We start from the raw sequence: 15,690 nt of genomic DNA, 5'->3' as shown, positions 1-15,690 counted from the left end.
CCATGGGCTAAATTATTTTAATTACATAAATTGGATATACAGTACAATTAGTTTGACTTGGTACAGGCAGTGACCAAGCACAATACTAATTTCATATCATTTCTAGAGTTCTAGAAAGCCATTGCATTTTAATCCATAAGTGAAATATTGAAAATTCATTCAGCTACTGCACAAAGAAAAGAGAGTTGCCCTAAATAAAAAGGAGTAAAATGATTTTAGCAAGCAATATGATAGCACCTCAAAGGGAATAAAGGTGATGGTTTGGGCGCTCATGATGAATTTGATAAAATATTACTTGTCAAACAAAATGTACTTTGAAGGTGCTAATATTCGCTTCATTATTAATCTTTGTAGCACCACATTTAACGACTACGCATCTGGTGTAACCTCCTTGCCATTGCTTCAAGTTCACTTTCGATCTCTTCCAAGCTCTCCACTTCCTGGTCCTGGGAAAATATAAAGTATTTAGATATTATTAATATTATTAAAGTTATTTAAATACACTCTCAGACCAAAGAAAACAGGCACTTTGAAATTAAAAATATTGTATCAAAATTGGAATGAATGACTAATGGAAAGAGAGGTTGCTATGCTTAAGACCGAGTATTGACAGTTTTTCCCTTCGCTAAGCATTTGTACTGTCATGAAAATTGCATTTTGAATAGTTTGAAGGAACTTCCAATTCCAAGATTGATCCTTGTCTCCTAAAAGCAGGTTACAAGCAATAAATACTATGTGCAAGTACAAGCTCTATGATGGTTCAACCAGAACAAAATTAGTCTTAAATAAATTATAAAAATATGATTGATCTACAAAGTCATATTGTAATGGGAGTTGAATGCAGAAATAATATTCTAGAGTAACACACACAAAATGCTGGAGGAACTCAGCGCGTCAGACCGCATTAATGGAAAGGAATAAACAGTCGATATTTCAGGCTGAGACTCTTCGATATAGAGAAAACATATTCTATATTTTGTGAGATATTGTTAAGGTTTCTTAAGGTTGTTACAGCCGAGGGTGATAATGGGGACAAGCTCCTATTAAATGCTCTCAATGGTGTCACCTCAAATAGCCTCTGACAACCAAGTCCAGCTTCTGGCCTTCATGTGTGGCTGACTACTACGTGCGGCAGAACGGTTTCTACTGACAGGAGAAGGGGCAAAGGCAGGCTACTGACACTATAAAACCAGTCGTTTTGGGCAGATTGGGGCTCATTATAGCTGTAGTTGGCAGCTCATCTAGGAGAAGGAAAACTCTGATCTCAAACCTCTGCTGCCTTGAGGCTAGACCCACTCATGGGGAAGGATTTGGGAGTAAACCCAGGGAAAATCCGGAGCTGGGGTCCCCAAGCCAGTCCTACACTGAGTTCAATGCTGACTGACAACTCCTTTGGGTTCATCAGATGTGTGGAGATGGGGAACCTGCTACATAGGCAACAGCTTGCTCTCCACATCGTACCGCCCTGGTTTGTGTATCTAGATATCTAGGATGCAGTATCCACGGTCAACTCCGACCAACAGAAGCCCTCCTCACCATCCTAAAGATGTTATCTGAGCTTATTGCAAGCTAATAAAACTGAAGCAAACCTCTTTCTGTCCTTGTTCGGTGGTTTTAATTTGACAATTCTGTGCATCAGCCATTCGCTCAGTTTATTTTCAAGATGACTCCACAGTGCCCCATTTAAGCTCTGTTCTCAGTTTCAAATGGATCTGCACTAAATGCATCATTGTGTTGTCTAGCCCAGAGTAATGTACCAGGGCTGCAAAGGATATCGTGATTTTTTGGATAACCAAAGTTTAAAAACAAGTTAAAAGAGCAGTTTAATAATTATGTTGGTAAAATATGTAAACCACAGTTGGTTAAGTCCAGGGTTTCCTGACCTGGTCAGTCAGTAAACCCTGAACTTCAGCTGCCCCAAATGGGGAATGGGCTCCAGAACAATATGGGTCTCTGAAGGGGTGGGGGGAGGCCAATTAGCAAAATATACCAAACCCGTATACAAGAGACCATGCCCCTTTTTCTTGATGACTAATGAAAATAAGACATAGGAGCAAATTAGTCCATTTGGCCCATCGAGTCTGCTCTGCCATTCTATCATGGCTAATTCATTGTCCCTCTCAATCCCATTCTCCTGCCTTGTCCCTGTAACCTTTGACACTCGGACTAATCGCAAGCTTACCAACCTCTGCGTTAGATATACCCAATGACTTGGCCCCTAGAGTACTAAATAAAACACATTGACAGAGTCCTGCTCCTGCTGCATCGCACCTCAAATGTGAGAGCGGCATCCCCTGAGCTGTTTGCGACTTACAAAACCAATTTTCACTTAAAGCAATTTTGCAAAAAAAAAGATTTCTTTTGCACAAAAGTTGGAGTGAAGTGTGATTGTAGCTAGCTACTAGGCTTTGGATGCAATGCTGTCACAGGAAACTTGAGTATCTTGGAGCCTCTCTCCTCTTTACAGCAAGTGGAGCCTCAGATCTCACAAGTCTGTCACTGGTATGAAACTGCGAGTGTTATTGTACCAATATTAATCTAGTGGTGTCAGTTCAGTGATACTAGCAATGCATACTTAATTACACATTTCAGTAAGATCCCCTCACTACTCATTCTGTCTCCCTTCATTTCTCAGCTTTTCCATTGAATGCCACTTTCCACATTCACACTGTAGGTGAACATGAGGACCATCATGTAATCTTATTCAATTCTTCACATGCATGCAAATCTATGGTGTGAATATTCTGCAAAAGTGGTGGTGTGTGGAAAATGCACCACAAATGTAGCATTTGTCAAGTTGGCAACCAGGCTCAGGCTTATGGTTATTTCAACTGTATACACACGTATACCACCAAACGAAACATTCCTCTGGCCCAAGGTGCCCAACACAGTACATATAACACAGGTAACACCACAAATTAATTAACAAATAGTAAGGTGCACTTATGACTTAAGTTAAAGTACATGATGAGACCCGGGAGGTGGCAGGGAGTTCAGTAGTCACATGGTCTGGGGGGGGGGGGGGGGGTGAAACGAAGCTGTTTGCCACCCTAACAGTTCTTGTCTTAATGCTACAGTACCTCCTGCCTGCTGTCGGTGTATGTGAGCCCATGTCAGTGTTGCTCTTTCTGACATTCTGGCAACAGTGTAATGCTTCTATTATACAAGAGTTGTACACATTGTAAAGCACTGCACTTGAGCGTCTCGCACCTCGGAAGCATCCAAGTGGAGTGCAGCCAGCAGATTAGCCATCAGTGTTAGAGTCAGAGTGAATTTCTCCTCATGACCCCCATAGGTTTCCTCGGCATGCTCTGGTTTCCACCCTTACACAAGGGCCATGTGAGTTACTGGCTCCTCTGGGTTGCCCCAGTCATAGAATCACAATACTATGGCACAGAAACAGGCCCTTGGGCCTGTGCCGAACCATTAATCTGTCTAGTCCCATCAACCTGCACCCAGACATACCCCTCCCATCCATGTACCCATCCAATTTTCTCTCAAATGTTAAAATCAAACCCATATTCACCACTTTTACTGGCAGCTTGTTCCACACCCTCACCAGGCTCTGTGAAGGAGTTACCTGCCCGCACTAACTTTTCACCTTTCACTCTTAATTCATGATCTTCAGTTCCAGTCTCACCTGAAATTGTCCTGTAATTGGCTAGGGGTTAAAGTAGGGGAAGGCCTGCTTGCCATTCCCCTATCTATACCCCTCAATTTTACATTCCTCTGTCAAATCTCTCCTCAATTGTCGATATGGGAATAAAGTCATATCCTTTTCCTACAAGTCCTGGCAACGTCCTTAAATTTTCTCTATACTCTTTCAATCTTATGTACATTTTTCCTGTAGGTAGATGACCAGAATTTCATACAATACTCCCCAATTTGGCCTCACCAACATCTTATACAACTTCAACACATCCCAACTTCTATACTCACTTTGATTTATGAAGGCCAATGTGTCAAAAACTTTCTTTATGACCCTATCTACTTGTGGCACCACTTTCAAGGAATTATGGACCTGAATTCCTGGATCTTATTTGTGCTGGAAAGCTGAAAAATGGAGTGGGCGGGGAATTATTTATTTAAGCGATCTAGTGCGGAAAAGGCCCTTCTGACCCATTGAAACATGCTGCCCAGCAACCCACCTATTTGACCCTAACCAAATCGCAGGACCCATTAACCTTCTAACTGGTACGTCTGGGAGAAAACCCACACATACAAAACTTCCTTACAGTGAACACTGGCATTGAACTCTGATCTCCTATGCTCGAGCTGTAACAGCATCGTGCTAAGTGCTACACTACCGTGGAAATCTAATTTATATAGACCAGAGAAGGATGAACTGGAACTCCCAGTACCTGCTCAAGTGCTGTGACAACGGAGCTCAACGAGAACAGAAAGCAGCATCATTACGTGGTAGGTACTAACAGAAACGCACATCCACTGAAGTTATTTGTCAGTCTGTGCTGCAGTTCCCCTCAGGGGAATATAGGCATTTGCCATTAATCGTCAAGTGTACACACGAAGTTACTAGAATCTACCCACAGCATTGAAATATCTTTCAGGCACAGTAAGGAGAGAATCACAATCAGGTTTAATATCACTAGCACTTGTGAAATTTGTTGTGCAGCAGCGGTACACTGCAATATATGTTAACAAAAACCACACACACACACACACACACACACACACACACACACTACAGAAATCTGATGGCAGAGGGGAAGAAGCCATTCCTCACAAACATTTGAGTGTGTGGCAACACAGTGTTCAGGCGCATTTTACTGCATCATGCTTAGCGTTGCACTGTAGACAACTAGGGCTATAATTATCTCAAACATCTGCTTCTCACATTTGAAACACTTTCCAAAACCTGCTCCTTTGGTCACCCAACTCAGAGGCTCTCATTCAGTGTTTCTGTACGGTTGTACTCTACGGAAAGCACCACAAACTCCTGTTGTTGCAGACACATTTTATCAAACATGGGGTCAACAAAATATTGGACCACTTGCTCCAAAACTTGGAGGCTTTTCTTTCGTTTCTCTCGGCCATCAGAAATAGAAAGACACTCTGTTCTGTGTTGGGAAAGCTCATCAACCGTGTTTCCAAAAGGCCAATAAGGATTTCCAGAGAGAATAAAAACTTCCAAAGACCAGTGAGAATGTAGAACTTAATACCACCAGAAGTTTCTGAAGCCAACAGTATAGACACAGTTTAGAGGCAGCTGGAAAGTACGAGAAGATCATCCCGAGATACAGACACGGAAAGGTAGTAAGAACCTTGAGTGCAATATGGACCCTGGCACAAATCTGTATGGTACTTTGTATCCCTTTCCTACTTGACATCATTGTATTGGAATGTCCTACCATCTAAATCCTTTATAGAATTCATTAAATTATTTCTACAAAACATTTAAATGGCAGGAAATTCCAATACTTTATTAATTTTAAAAAAGTCTATACTTGGTACATTTATAGTTTATTTTCTGTTCAAGGGTTTGGTTTCCACAATTTTGGAATTGCCCTTGAAAATGTTGGGATTGAGACTGTCATTTCATGCTCTGTCCACTAGGTTCTGTTTGGAACACTTTGGCATTTCCTGATTCCGGGTGTGACAGGTGGCCCTGTTCGTAAACTATGCAGGTTAGTCATTACCCTTATTTATTAAGTAAAAACAATTTAACAACCTGTTGTTATGCACAACTTCCTCTCTCAATGTGCAGTTTTCTTCACCATTCAAGACTCAATAGCTTCTCTCTGGTTTCAAGTAAAGGAACCATTTGGCCCTTCGTCTAAAACCTTCAATGACCCCTCACATCTCCTGGTGAATGTTAGTGCAAATATTGATCCAGTACACACTTGTGTAATATACTTCTTGAAGTATCGTTCCTTGTCACAGTTAATAACACTGATCTCATTAAATAAAATGAACACATGCAAATTGAGGAAGAGCTGGAGAATTGACAATGCATTTTAAATCCAATGATTTTCACTTCCGTTTGTTTCATTTTGTTCCCAATTATATTTTATGCCATTAACTGAGGGATCCGTGGACCCCAGGTTGGGAACCCTTCCACTAGATATGTGACCGCAGCCAACACTTAACTAGATATGAATATGACACACTTCTGTCTCAACTCATCAAGGTTCAAGATACCAGACAGAAAGGCAGCCCGCTCCTTGTTTTCCTGACGGTGATGAACTCTTCTCCCAAGGGACAGAGGTTGAAAGCTTACCTGCAGTTGCCAAGCTACAGAAGCATCTGCTCCCCAAGCAGCATACCTGAGAAAAAGCTTTCAGATTTATCCAGATTACTACCAATGAGAAACAGCCGAGCACAAACCTCACTTTTCCTGGTGGCACTTCCTTCCTCTACATCAAGCCTTTTTCGCAATGCAGATGATGCAATGAACATTTTCTCTTTCTGTCGACCTTCCTCAGCATGAGATCTTCTGTTTCCCTGCAAGTATTGGAAATGGCCATGTCTGCTGTGCGCTTTTGGATTTTCAAATCTGATCGATTTATCTTCCTCACCTGCTTCATGCTTTCTCAACTTCATCTCTGGAGTAAATTCATCCAGCTTGCGTTTATTCCCCTCCCACTCTTCAGACAAGTCATCCTTTTCATCATTCTTGCTTGAATATTTATCCTCTACATTTTCTGAATTCTTATTGTTCTCTTTAGACCTTATTTCTTTATCTGAGACCTTCCCATTTCCCTCCATATCTGAACTGTCACTGTCAGCTGCTTCATCTCCCCAGTCTTCTTGTGGAGGCTCTTCACTGTGGGTTAGCTCCTCATCCTTACTGTCTTCATAACGGCTGTTGCTTTCTTCCTCATCACTTGCTTTGATGAGATCTTCACCCACTTCTTCAGTGTCCTCATCATCATGTGCTTCTGTACTATGCTCCTCAGTTTGCTGCTGATCCTGGGATTGGTCCTCGTTATATTCATTGGAGGAGGATTCGCTTTCCATTGGTTCATCTTCTACTGGAATTTTCTTTGTTATTCCTCTGCCTCTGTCTGTTGTTGTGCTGTTCAAGTCAGTAGTTGTATCCTGAAGGCTGTGCCTTCGTACATCTGGTAGCTTCTCCTTTATGATCTCCTCCTCCTCATCCCCAACGTCCAAGTTCTCAGTGCTGGATCTTTGTTGCTCCTCTGCTGGATTCTCTTGAGGGTCATCTGCAAAACAATCGATAAACCAAGTGAAATTTCAAAACTCATTTTCATTTTTGCTTAGTTATCTTATCTCACAATGGCAAACATATCATTTCCAAAACATAGGGCCTTTAATTATTGGTGGATATTAGACATCCAAATGTAGGACTGAATACTAGGAAGAGAATATCTGTGACAACACTTGAATCCATCAGCCAATGACAAATCTGTCCCTATATTTCCAGAGGTACAAAGGCAAGCTGGCTATTCATTGTTTATTGGAGTTAATCATAAATTATTACCATCTCCATTCCCCACCATGCAACCCGATTCCCCAGCACAGAGACAGCAACGTATGAATAACACACGTGAAAATGCTGGAGCTCTCCTCACCAATTTCCCAGCTAGTTGTAAACATCTGCAATGTGCAACTCTCAAGATGTATGTGGTTACAGCCTTACAAGTGCTGGATCATCTAATTAACTACAGCAATACTATTGTTGATTATGTAGTCTATTTTAGGCAGGCTCAACTGAATAATATTTGTAAACTAAAATTGCTTCCTCATACAAACACTTTTATCCAACATGCTGCATAAAAATTTGGCTAATATTTAATAATTGATTAAAATATCAAATGCAACCCAGATGTTTGGATTAAGCTGAACTTTTACAGTGTCTCCCTAGCGGGTTACCTCAACACCAACCTAATGATGGTATCTTTATGTTACCGTGATTCTTGAGAACTGCAGGTTGCTTCTCTTCATAATTGTCGCTTTGCTTCTTCTGAAGTGCCTTCTCATTGGCCCCTGAACCAAAATTTCAAAGAACATTTGTTATGGAAACAAAGTAGGGATTAAATTTTCATTCTCAGCCAGAGCTGGTTGGATTTTACGGAACTTAAGTATCATTGCCTCCCTTGGTATTTCCAGTTTTGTGTAGTGTCTGATATCATCAAGAATAATCTTTATTTTAGAGATACATCCAATCCACTGAGCGGTGCAGCATACGCAGCAACCTGAGCCTAATCACAGGACAATTTAAAATATCCTGCTACGGGTATGTCTTCAGACTGTGTGAGGGAACCAGAGCACCCAGAGGAAATTCACGTGCTCATGGAAAGGATGTATAAACTTCTTGGAAGATGCCAGGATTGAACTCTAAACACTGATGTTATGACCTGCAATAGTACCGCATTAACTGCTCCACTTCTGTGGGGTGCTCAGCAAAAAGGTTTAGCCACGCTGAGAATGAAATTACTCGCAGCTTCACATTGAAGGTTAAGTTGGTACAAATTGAAGGATTAGGTTTCACTATGGCTAAATGCAGGTACCATTATTAATGTCCTATTTAATGCTGTTTAAATCATCAGATTGCCAATTTGTGTTCAGTTTTTAAGAAATGATGGACAATGGAATTGATGTTCATGACACACACACACACACACACACACACACACACACACACACACACACACACACACACACACACACACACACACACACACACACACACACACACACACACACACACACACACACACACACACACACACACACACACACACACACACACACACACACACACACACACACACACACACTCTGAAGAAATTCAGCAGGTCAATTAGCAACTATGGAGGGGAATTAATAGTCAACATTTCATGCTGAGACCGCTCAGTTGCAGTTAAATACAAGGCGGTAGGTATTTAACACCAGCATTCTCACAATCCTGATTGATAAGTTACAAAACCTGGGTCTCTGTACCTCCCTCTGTAATTGGATCCTCGACTTCCTAACTGGAAGACCACAATCTGTGCAGATTGGTGATAACATCACCTCCTCGCTGACGATCAAGACTGGCACACCTCAGGGGTGTGTGCTTAGCCCACTGTTCTGCTCTCTATATACACGTAACTGTGTGGCTAGGCATAGCTCAAATACCATCTATAAATTTGCTGATGATACAACCATTGTTGGTAGAATCTCAGATGGTGACGAGAGGGTGTACAGGAGTGAGATATGCCAACTAGTGGAATGGTGCCACAACAACAACCTGGCACTCAATGTCAGTAAGATGAAAGAGCTGATTGTGGACTTCAGGAATGGTAAGATGAAGGAACACATACCAATCCTCATAGAGGGATCAGAAGTGGAGAGAGTGAGCAGTTTCAAGTTCCTAGGTGTCAAGATCTCGGAGGATCTAACCTGGTCCCAAGATATCAATGCAATTATGAAGAAGGCAAGACAGCATCTATACTTCATTAGGAGTTTGAAGAGATTTGGCATGTCAACAAATACACTCAGAAACTTCTATAGATGTATCATGGAGAGCATTCTGACAGGCTGCATCACTGTCTGGTATTGGGGGGGCTACTGCACAGGACTGAAAGAAGTTGCAGAGTTTGTAAATTTAGTTGGCTCCATCTTGGGTACTAGCCTGCAAAGTATCCTGGACATCTTCAAGGAGCAGTTTCTCAGAAAGGCAGTGTCCATTATTAAGGACCTCCAGCACCCAGGGCATGCCCTTTTCTCACTGTTACCATCAGGTAGGAGGTACAGAAGCCTGAAGGCACACACTCAGCGATTCAGGAACAGCTTCTTCCCCTCTGCCATCTGATTCCTAAATGGACACTGAACCCTTGGACACTACATCACTTTTTTAACATATAATATTTCAGGTTTTTGCACAATTTTTAATCTACTCAATATATGTATACCATAATTGATTTATTTATTATTTTTTCTTCTAGGTTATGTATTGCATTGAACTGCTGTTGCTAAGTTAACAAATTTTACATCACATGCCAGTGATAATAAACCTGATTCTGATTCTAAGTGAAACCAGGAGAGGCAGAGGGGTGAAGTAAAGAGCTGGGAAGTGAATTGTTGTAGGAGGGGGATATCGATAGGAGAGGATAGAAGACTACGGAAGAAAGGGAAAGAGGAGCAGGGGCACCAGAGTGAGGTAATGGACAGATAAGGTGAGAGAGGGAAACAGGATATTCCCTGTGCTGCCCTCCAAAAGTCAGTGGTAAACTTTAAGATAACTTTTAAGGGAAGTGGGGAGTGAATTGTGGAGTTTATGCCCAAGGCAGTGCTGAAGAATGTTTAATAGTTATATTCAGATGATCAGCAAGCCTGAACAGAGGTGCAGAAATATCTAACGCTGGAGACTGCAGAGAAAGGAAAAGCTGCAACAACAGAATTGTTTGAAAAAAAATTGCAAGAACCGAACATAACTGGAGATTAGTGAATGGGGCTTGGTGCCTGTTATGATGCTGACAGCAGTCCCATTCAAAGAAAAGTACCACACAATATGCCACATGCAAGTGAGGACAGAACTAGGAAGATTATACAGTTTCATATGTGGTTAAGGAATTGGTGTAGGAGGAAGGGCATAAGATTTTTGATCATTCAGCTCTCTTCCAGGGAAGGTGGGACCTGTACAGAAGGAACAATTTACACCTGAACTGGGGGGACTAATACCCTAGTGGGAAGATTTGTTAGTGCTGCACGGTGGGGTTTAAACTAGAGATGCAGAGGGATGGGAACCAGAGTGCCAGGACAGTTAGTGGAGAGGCTGAGGAGACAGATGTTGGTACAAAGTCGGGAATGAAAGCTTTGAACATAGTGTGACTATTGTCCAGAGCCGCGTACATTTCAGTGAAGGAAAGGCGGAAGATGAATAGTGCTGAAGATGAGGTAGCTCATTTACAGACAGACAATGTTTAGTGAGGAGGGGCTGTTGAGGGGGCAAAATAATCAGCAGGATTTACAATGTAAAAGGCAGAAAAAATTGAAAACTTTGAATACTGGACAGAAGGTGTTATATTTGAGTGCGGGCAGTATACGGAATAAGGTAGATGAACTTGTAGCACAGTTACAGATTGACAGGTGTGATGTTGTGGGCATCACGGAATCATGGCTAAACGAAGATTACAGCTGGGAGCGTAATGTCCAAGGATACACACTGTATCAAAAGGACAGGCAGGAAGGTAAAAGATGAAATCAAATCATCAGGAGGAGGTGACATAAGGTGAAAAGGTGTTGAATCATTGTGGATACCAAGGGTAAAAAAGACTCTTTGGTAGTTGTGTACAGACCCCCAAAGAGTAGCAAGGATGTGGTCTACAAATTACAATTGGAGATAGAAAATTCATGCCAAAAAGGCAATATTACTATAGTCATGGGGATTTCAATATGCAGATAGATTGGGAAAATCAGGTTGGTGCTGGATACCAAGAGGGTGAATTTCTAGAATGCCTGTGAGATAGCATTTTAGAGCAGCTCATGGTTGGGCCCACTTGGGGGTCAGCTATGCTCAAATGGGCATTGTGCAAAAACCCAGAATTGATTAGAGAGCTTAAGGTTGGAAAAGTAAACTGGCAGGGATGACAGCAGAACAGCAATGGCTGGAATTTCTGGAAGCAATTTGGAAGGCAGAGGATATATACATCCCGAAGATGAAGAGGATAGATGACACAACCATGGCTAACTAGAGAAGTCAAAACCAACATAAAAGCCAAAGAGAGGGCATATAATAGAGCATATAATGTGAAGTTAAAGGATTGATAAGCTTTTAAAAGCCAGCCGAAGGCAACTAAAGAATCATTAAGGTAAAAATGGAATCTGAAAGTAAGCTAGCCAATAATATTAAAGAAGATACCAGGAGTTTGTTCAGATACATAAAGTGTAAAAGGGCAAGGGTGGCTATCAGATGGCTGGAAAGTGATGCTGGAGAGGTAGTAATAGGGGACAAACTGAATAAGTATTTTGCATCAGTCTTCACGGGTGGAAAGCACTAGCACATAGTCAGCATTGTTTCCTCAAGGGGAATCTTGCCTAACAAAGCTGTTGGAATTATTTGAAGAAATAACAAGCAGGATAGACTGTTAGTGCTGTGTAGTTGGATGTTCTGAAGGCCTTTGACAAGGTGCCACACATGAGGCTACTACAGGCCCAAGATATTACAGGAAAGAATCTAGAATGGATAAAGCAGTTGTTGATTGGCAGGAACAAAAAGTGGGAATAAATGGAGCCTTTTCTGATTGGCTGTCGGTGACTAGTGGGGTTCCACAGGGGTCTGTGTCGGGACTGATTCTTTTTACGTTGTATGTCAACGATTTGGGATGATGGAATTGATGGCTTTGTTGCAAAGTTTGCAGATGATATGAAGATAGGTAGAGGGGCAGGTAGTTTTGGGGAAGTAGAGAGGCTACAGAGGACTAAGACAGATAAGGAGAATGGGAAAAGAACTGGCAAATAGAATACAGTGTTGGGAGTGCATGGTCATGCACTTCGGTAGAAGAAGTGAAAGAGTTGATTATCTTCTTACAAAAACTAAGGCACAAAGGCACTTGGGAGTTCTTGTGCAGGATTCCATAAAGGTTAATTTACAAGTTGAGTCTGTCGTGGGGAAGGCAAATGCAATGTTAGCATTCATTTCAAGAGGACTGGAATATAAAAGCAAGGATGTGATGTTGAGACTTTATAAAGCACTGGTGAGGCCTCACTTGGAGTATTGTGAGCCGATTTGGGGTCTTTATCTTATAAAGGTTGTGCTGAAACTGGAGAGGGTTCAAAGGAGGTTCATGAAAATGAGTCCAGGTGTGAATGAAGAGCACTTGATGTCTCGGGGCCTGTATTCACTAGAATTCAGAAGAATGAGGGGTGACCTAATTGAAACCTATTGAATGGTGAAAGGCCTTGATAGAGTGGATGTGGAGAGGATGTTTTGGGAGAGTCTAAGACCAGAGGACACAGCCTCAGAATAGAGGGGTGTCCTTTTAGAATGGAGATGAGGAATTTATTCATCCAGAGAGTGGTGAATCTATGGAATTCTATGCAACAGGCAGCTGTAGAGGCCTGTATATGTTTATGTATACGTAAGGTAGAGGTTGATATATTCTTGATTGGTCAGGGATACAGGAAGAAGGTAGGAGATTGGGACTGAGAGGAAAATTGGGTCAGCCACAATGAAATGGCAGAGCAGACTCAATGGGCTAAATGGTCTAATTCTGTTCCTTTATCTTATGGCCTAACAAAGACTATTAAACAGCCAATGAGTGAAAAAAAAAATCATGCAAACAATAAAAAGTAAACAAGAAAACAACATGAACCAGAGGCCACAGCTACAGAGTCAGTTCAGCACTGAGGCGAGTGAAGCCGATCCAGGAGTCCAATGCCAGTGGCTGCAGGCCACAGCCACGGGGCCAGTTCAGTAGAGTCAGAGTCATTCATCGCTGAAGCGCCTTGATCAAATTACACCAATAGTAAAAAAAAGTAAACAAAAACACGGAACATTAATTGCAAAATCCCTCAAAGTGAGCGCACACTGCGGAGGACTCACTTTCGGGCGCTTGGCTACAAGGATGATGAGGTCTGAATGAATGAGTGCATCCTGGGGTGTAGGAGACAACAGGTCTACAGGAAAATAAAGGCATGATTGTAGAGATCAGCAGCTGGTAGTTGAAGAAAGGTGGAATTAACCAATGTTACAGCAGTGCAATTATCAGGCATTAGCCAAAAAAGGGAAAAGTTTTCGAAAGGCAAACAGGAGGAAATCTGCAGATGCTGGAAATTCAAGCAACACGCACAAAATGCTGGTGGAACGCAGCAGGCCAGGCAGCATCTATAGGAAGAAGTGGGGGGAGGGGGAAATGCAAAATGATAGGAGAAGACTGGAGGGGGTGGGATGAGGCTAAGAGCTGGAAAGGTGATTGGCAAAAGTGAAACAGAACTGGAGAAGGGAAAGCATCATGGGAGGGGAGGCCTATGGAGAGAGAAAGGGGGAGGTCCCATTTCGCATCCCCCCCCCCTACTTTCAAATCTCTTACTATCTTTCCTTTCAGTTAGTCCTGACGAAGGGTCTCGGCCCGAAACGTCAACAGTGCTTCCTCCTATAGATGCTGCCTGGCCTGCTGCGTTTCACCAGCATTTTGTGTGTGTTGCGAAAGTTTTCAAAACTTGTGTCTGGTACATGCTGTAGTAATTAAACATATTAGGGCCGTACAGTGGAATATTATTCTTCCTGCTCATTAGGGAAGTTGTAGGAAATACACCGTGTTCACAGGGACAGGAAGTGTTCGTTTGGTATTTGTTCCATGTGAGACATTCTCAGTCAAAGGCTCCGGGGTTCAGGTCAGTATCACAGTTACCGGTCAATACCTTCAGCCGCAAGTTCCTGCAGTTCTCGCAGAAGATTTTGATGTCGAAGCATGCCGATTATTCTCTCATCTAGGATTACAAAATTGAGAAAATGTAAACAATTAATTAAAATTCAGCACACTGACCATGTGTCTGAAATTACTTAATGCTGAAGAGAGTTGTAGATTTTACAGTTTAGTTATGGACTGCTAAAACCATTTGAATCAATTAAACGAAAATCGATTTAGTCTTTAACGTGGGAATGGCGATAATTCATTTGCCGCAAGAAATAAAATGGGTTTCATAATTAACTTAATGAAAATGAAGTTATCTGAGATTAGCCTACCTCCCCTGAGAGCGTCCAGGCACTCCGGGCTGATTGGCAAAGGGCTGGGTTTGGCCAGCGTGTCAGAGATGACCTCTACAACACAATTCATTACCTATAAAACACGTATAAAAGGTGTTGTTCAGAGGAAAGTGGCCCTAAGGGTAAAGACCGTCAAGGTCAGAAAGAGGTCAAACAACAATCTCACAGAGATGCTCTTACCTTAGTGTCGGCTTTTGAATGCTCGATGGGTACCGGGGATGAGGAAGCTGCGGGGGGAAAATAAAACAGCCAACGAGATGTAGTCGAATCTACCCTACACGCCAAAGAGAATTTCAGTACGGGGTGTAGGGGGTTAAACTTCTAGCGTCGGATTAAAATTGTTACTACACCAAAAGCCCATTCGGCATAATTTTGGTGGGCACACTTGCTCTGCTAGCGACTGGAGCAAACCCCGCTGTCCTTGGTGCTGAAATAGGGTCATTGCCGTCTCTTAACTTTTTCTTTAAATATCACCCACAAATTATAACACACTATGGATTTAGACTCGGAAATTAGGAAGCAGTTAATCGTTCTTACCTTGCCCCGCGAGTAAAAATACGAAAAATATCAGGGTTATCATTTTTCTGGACTATAGAGGTGCAAAGCAGTATCTCCCTTCGCCGTTTAATCCAGAACTCGCCTCAAAAGTAAAACGTACAAGGAAAAGGATTCTCTGTGCTGAGGCTGGTTGCGATGAACTGACCGTCTACCGCAGCTTCTGGAACCAGCGTGGATTGCAGCAGCAACTTCAGCTTTAAGTACCAGCAGCCGGATGTGACATCGAGCACAGTCACATGAAATCCCAGTGGCGTCCAAAGCTGAGCCAATCCAGGTAAAACCAGTGAGCAGGAACCACCTGGCTTTATTTAATCCTGTTCTCACTCGGAGCAGAGAGAAGGCTTTCAGGAAATCCGCCAGCTCAACCTTTGTCTAACATTCAAACACTATGTAAACGGAAATGTTAAGCGCAAAGTATGAAGCCCCAGCTAACACAAAATTTGTTTTAATCTATTAAA

General features: G+C 42.2%; 1 protein-coding gene across 2 annotated transcripts; it reads right to left on the bottom strand.

Annotated features, from left to right (window-relative positions):
- chga (chromogranin A) lies at positions 1–15,441 on the bottom strand. Of its 2 annotated transcripts, none has more exons than XM_073039144.1 (7): positions 15,212–15,441; positions 14,855–14,901; positions 14,654–14,747; positions 14,329–14,397; positions 7,891–7,968; positions 6,351–7,184; positions 1–446 (listed from the first exon to the last, which is right to left on the bottom strand). In XM_073039144.1, exons 1-7 carry the CDS (start codon positions 15,252–15,254, stop codon positions 409–411), a joined length of 1,203 nt encoding a protein of 400 aa, XP_072895245.1. In that variant the 5' UTR covers positions 15,255–15,441; the 3' UTR covers positions 1–408. The 2 variants fall into 2 exon arrangements, with proteins under 2 accessions (XP_072895245.1, XP_072895244.1); XM_073039143.1 differs by having other exon boundaries at positions 6,346–7,184; positions 15,212–15,438.
- Between the last annotated feature and the right edge of the window lie 249 nt (positions 15,442–15,690).

This window comes from Hemitrygon akajei, chromosome 3 (assembly GCF_048418815.1).
Source record: "Hemitrygon akajei chromosome 3, sHemAka1.3, whole genome shotgun sequence".
Taxonomy (NCBI): Eukaryota; Metazoa; Chordata; class Chondrichthyes; order Myliobatiformes; family Dasyatidae; genus Hemitrygon; species Hemitrygon akajei.
Note: the sequence above shows the minus strand (reverse complement) of the source record. Positions and strands in the feature narration are given on the sequence as shown.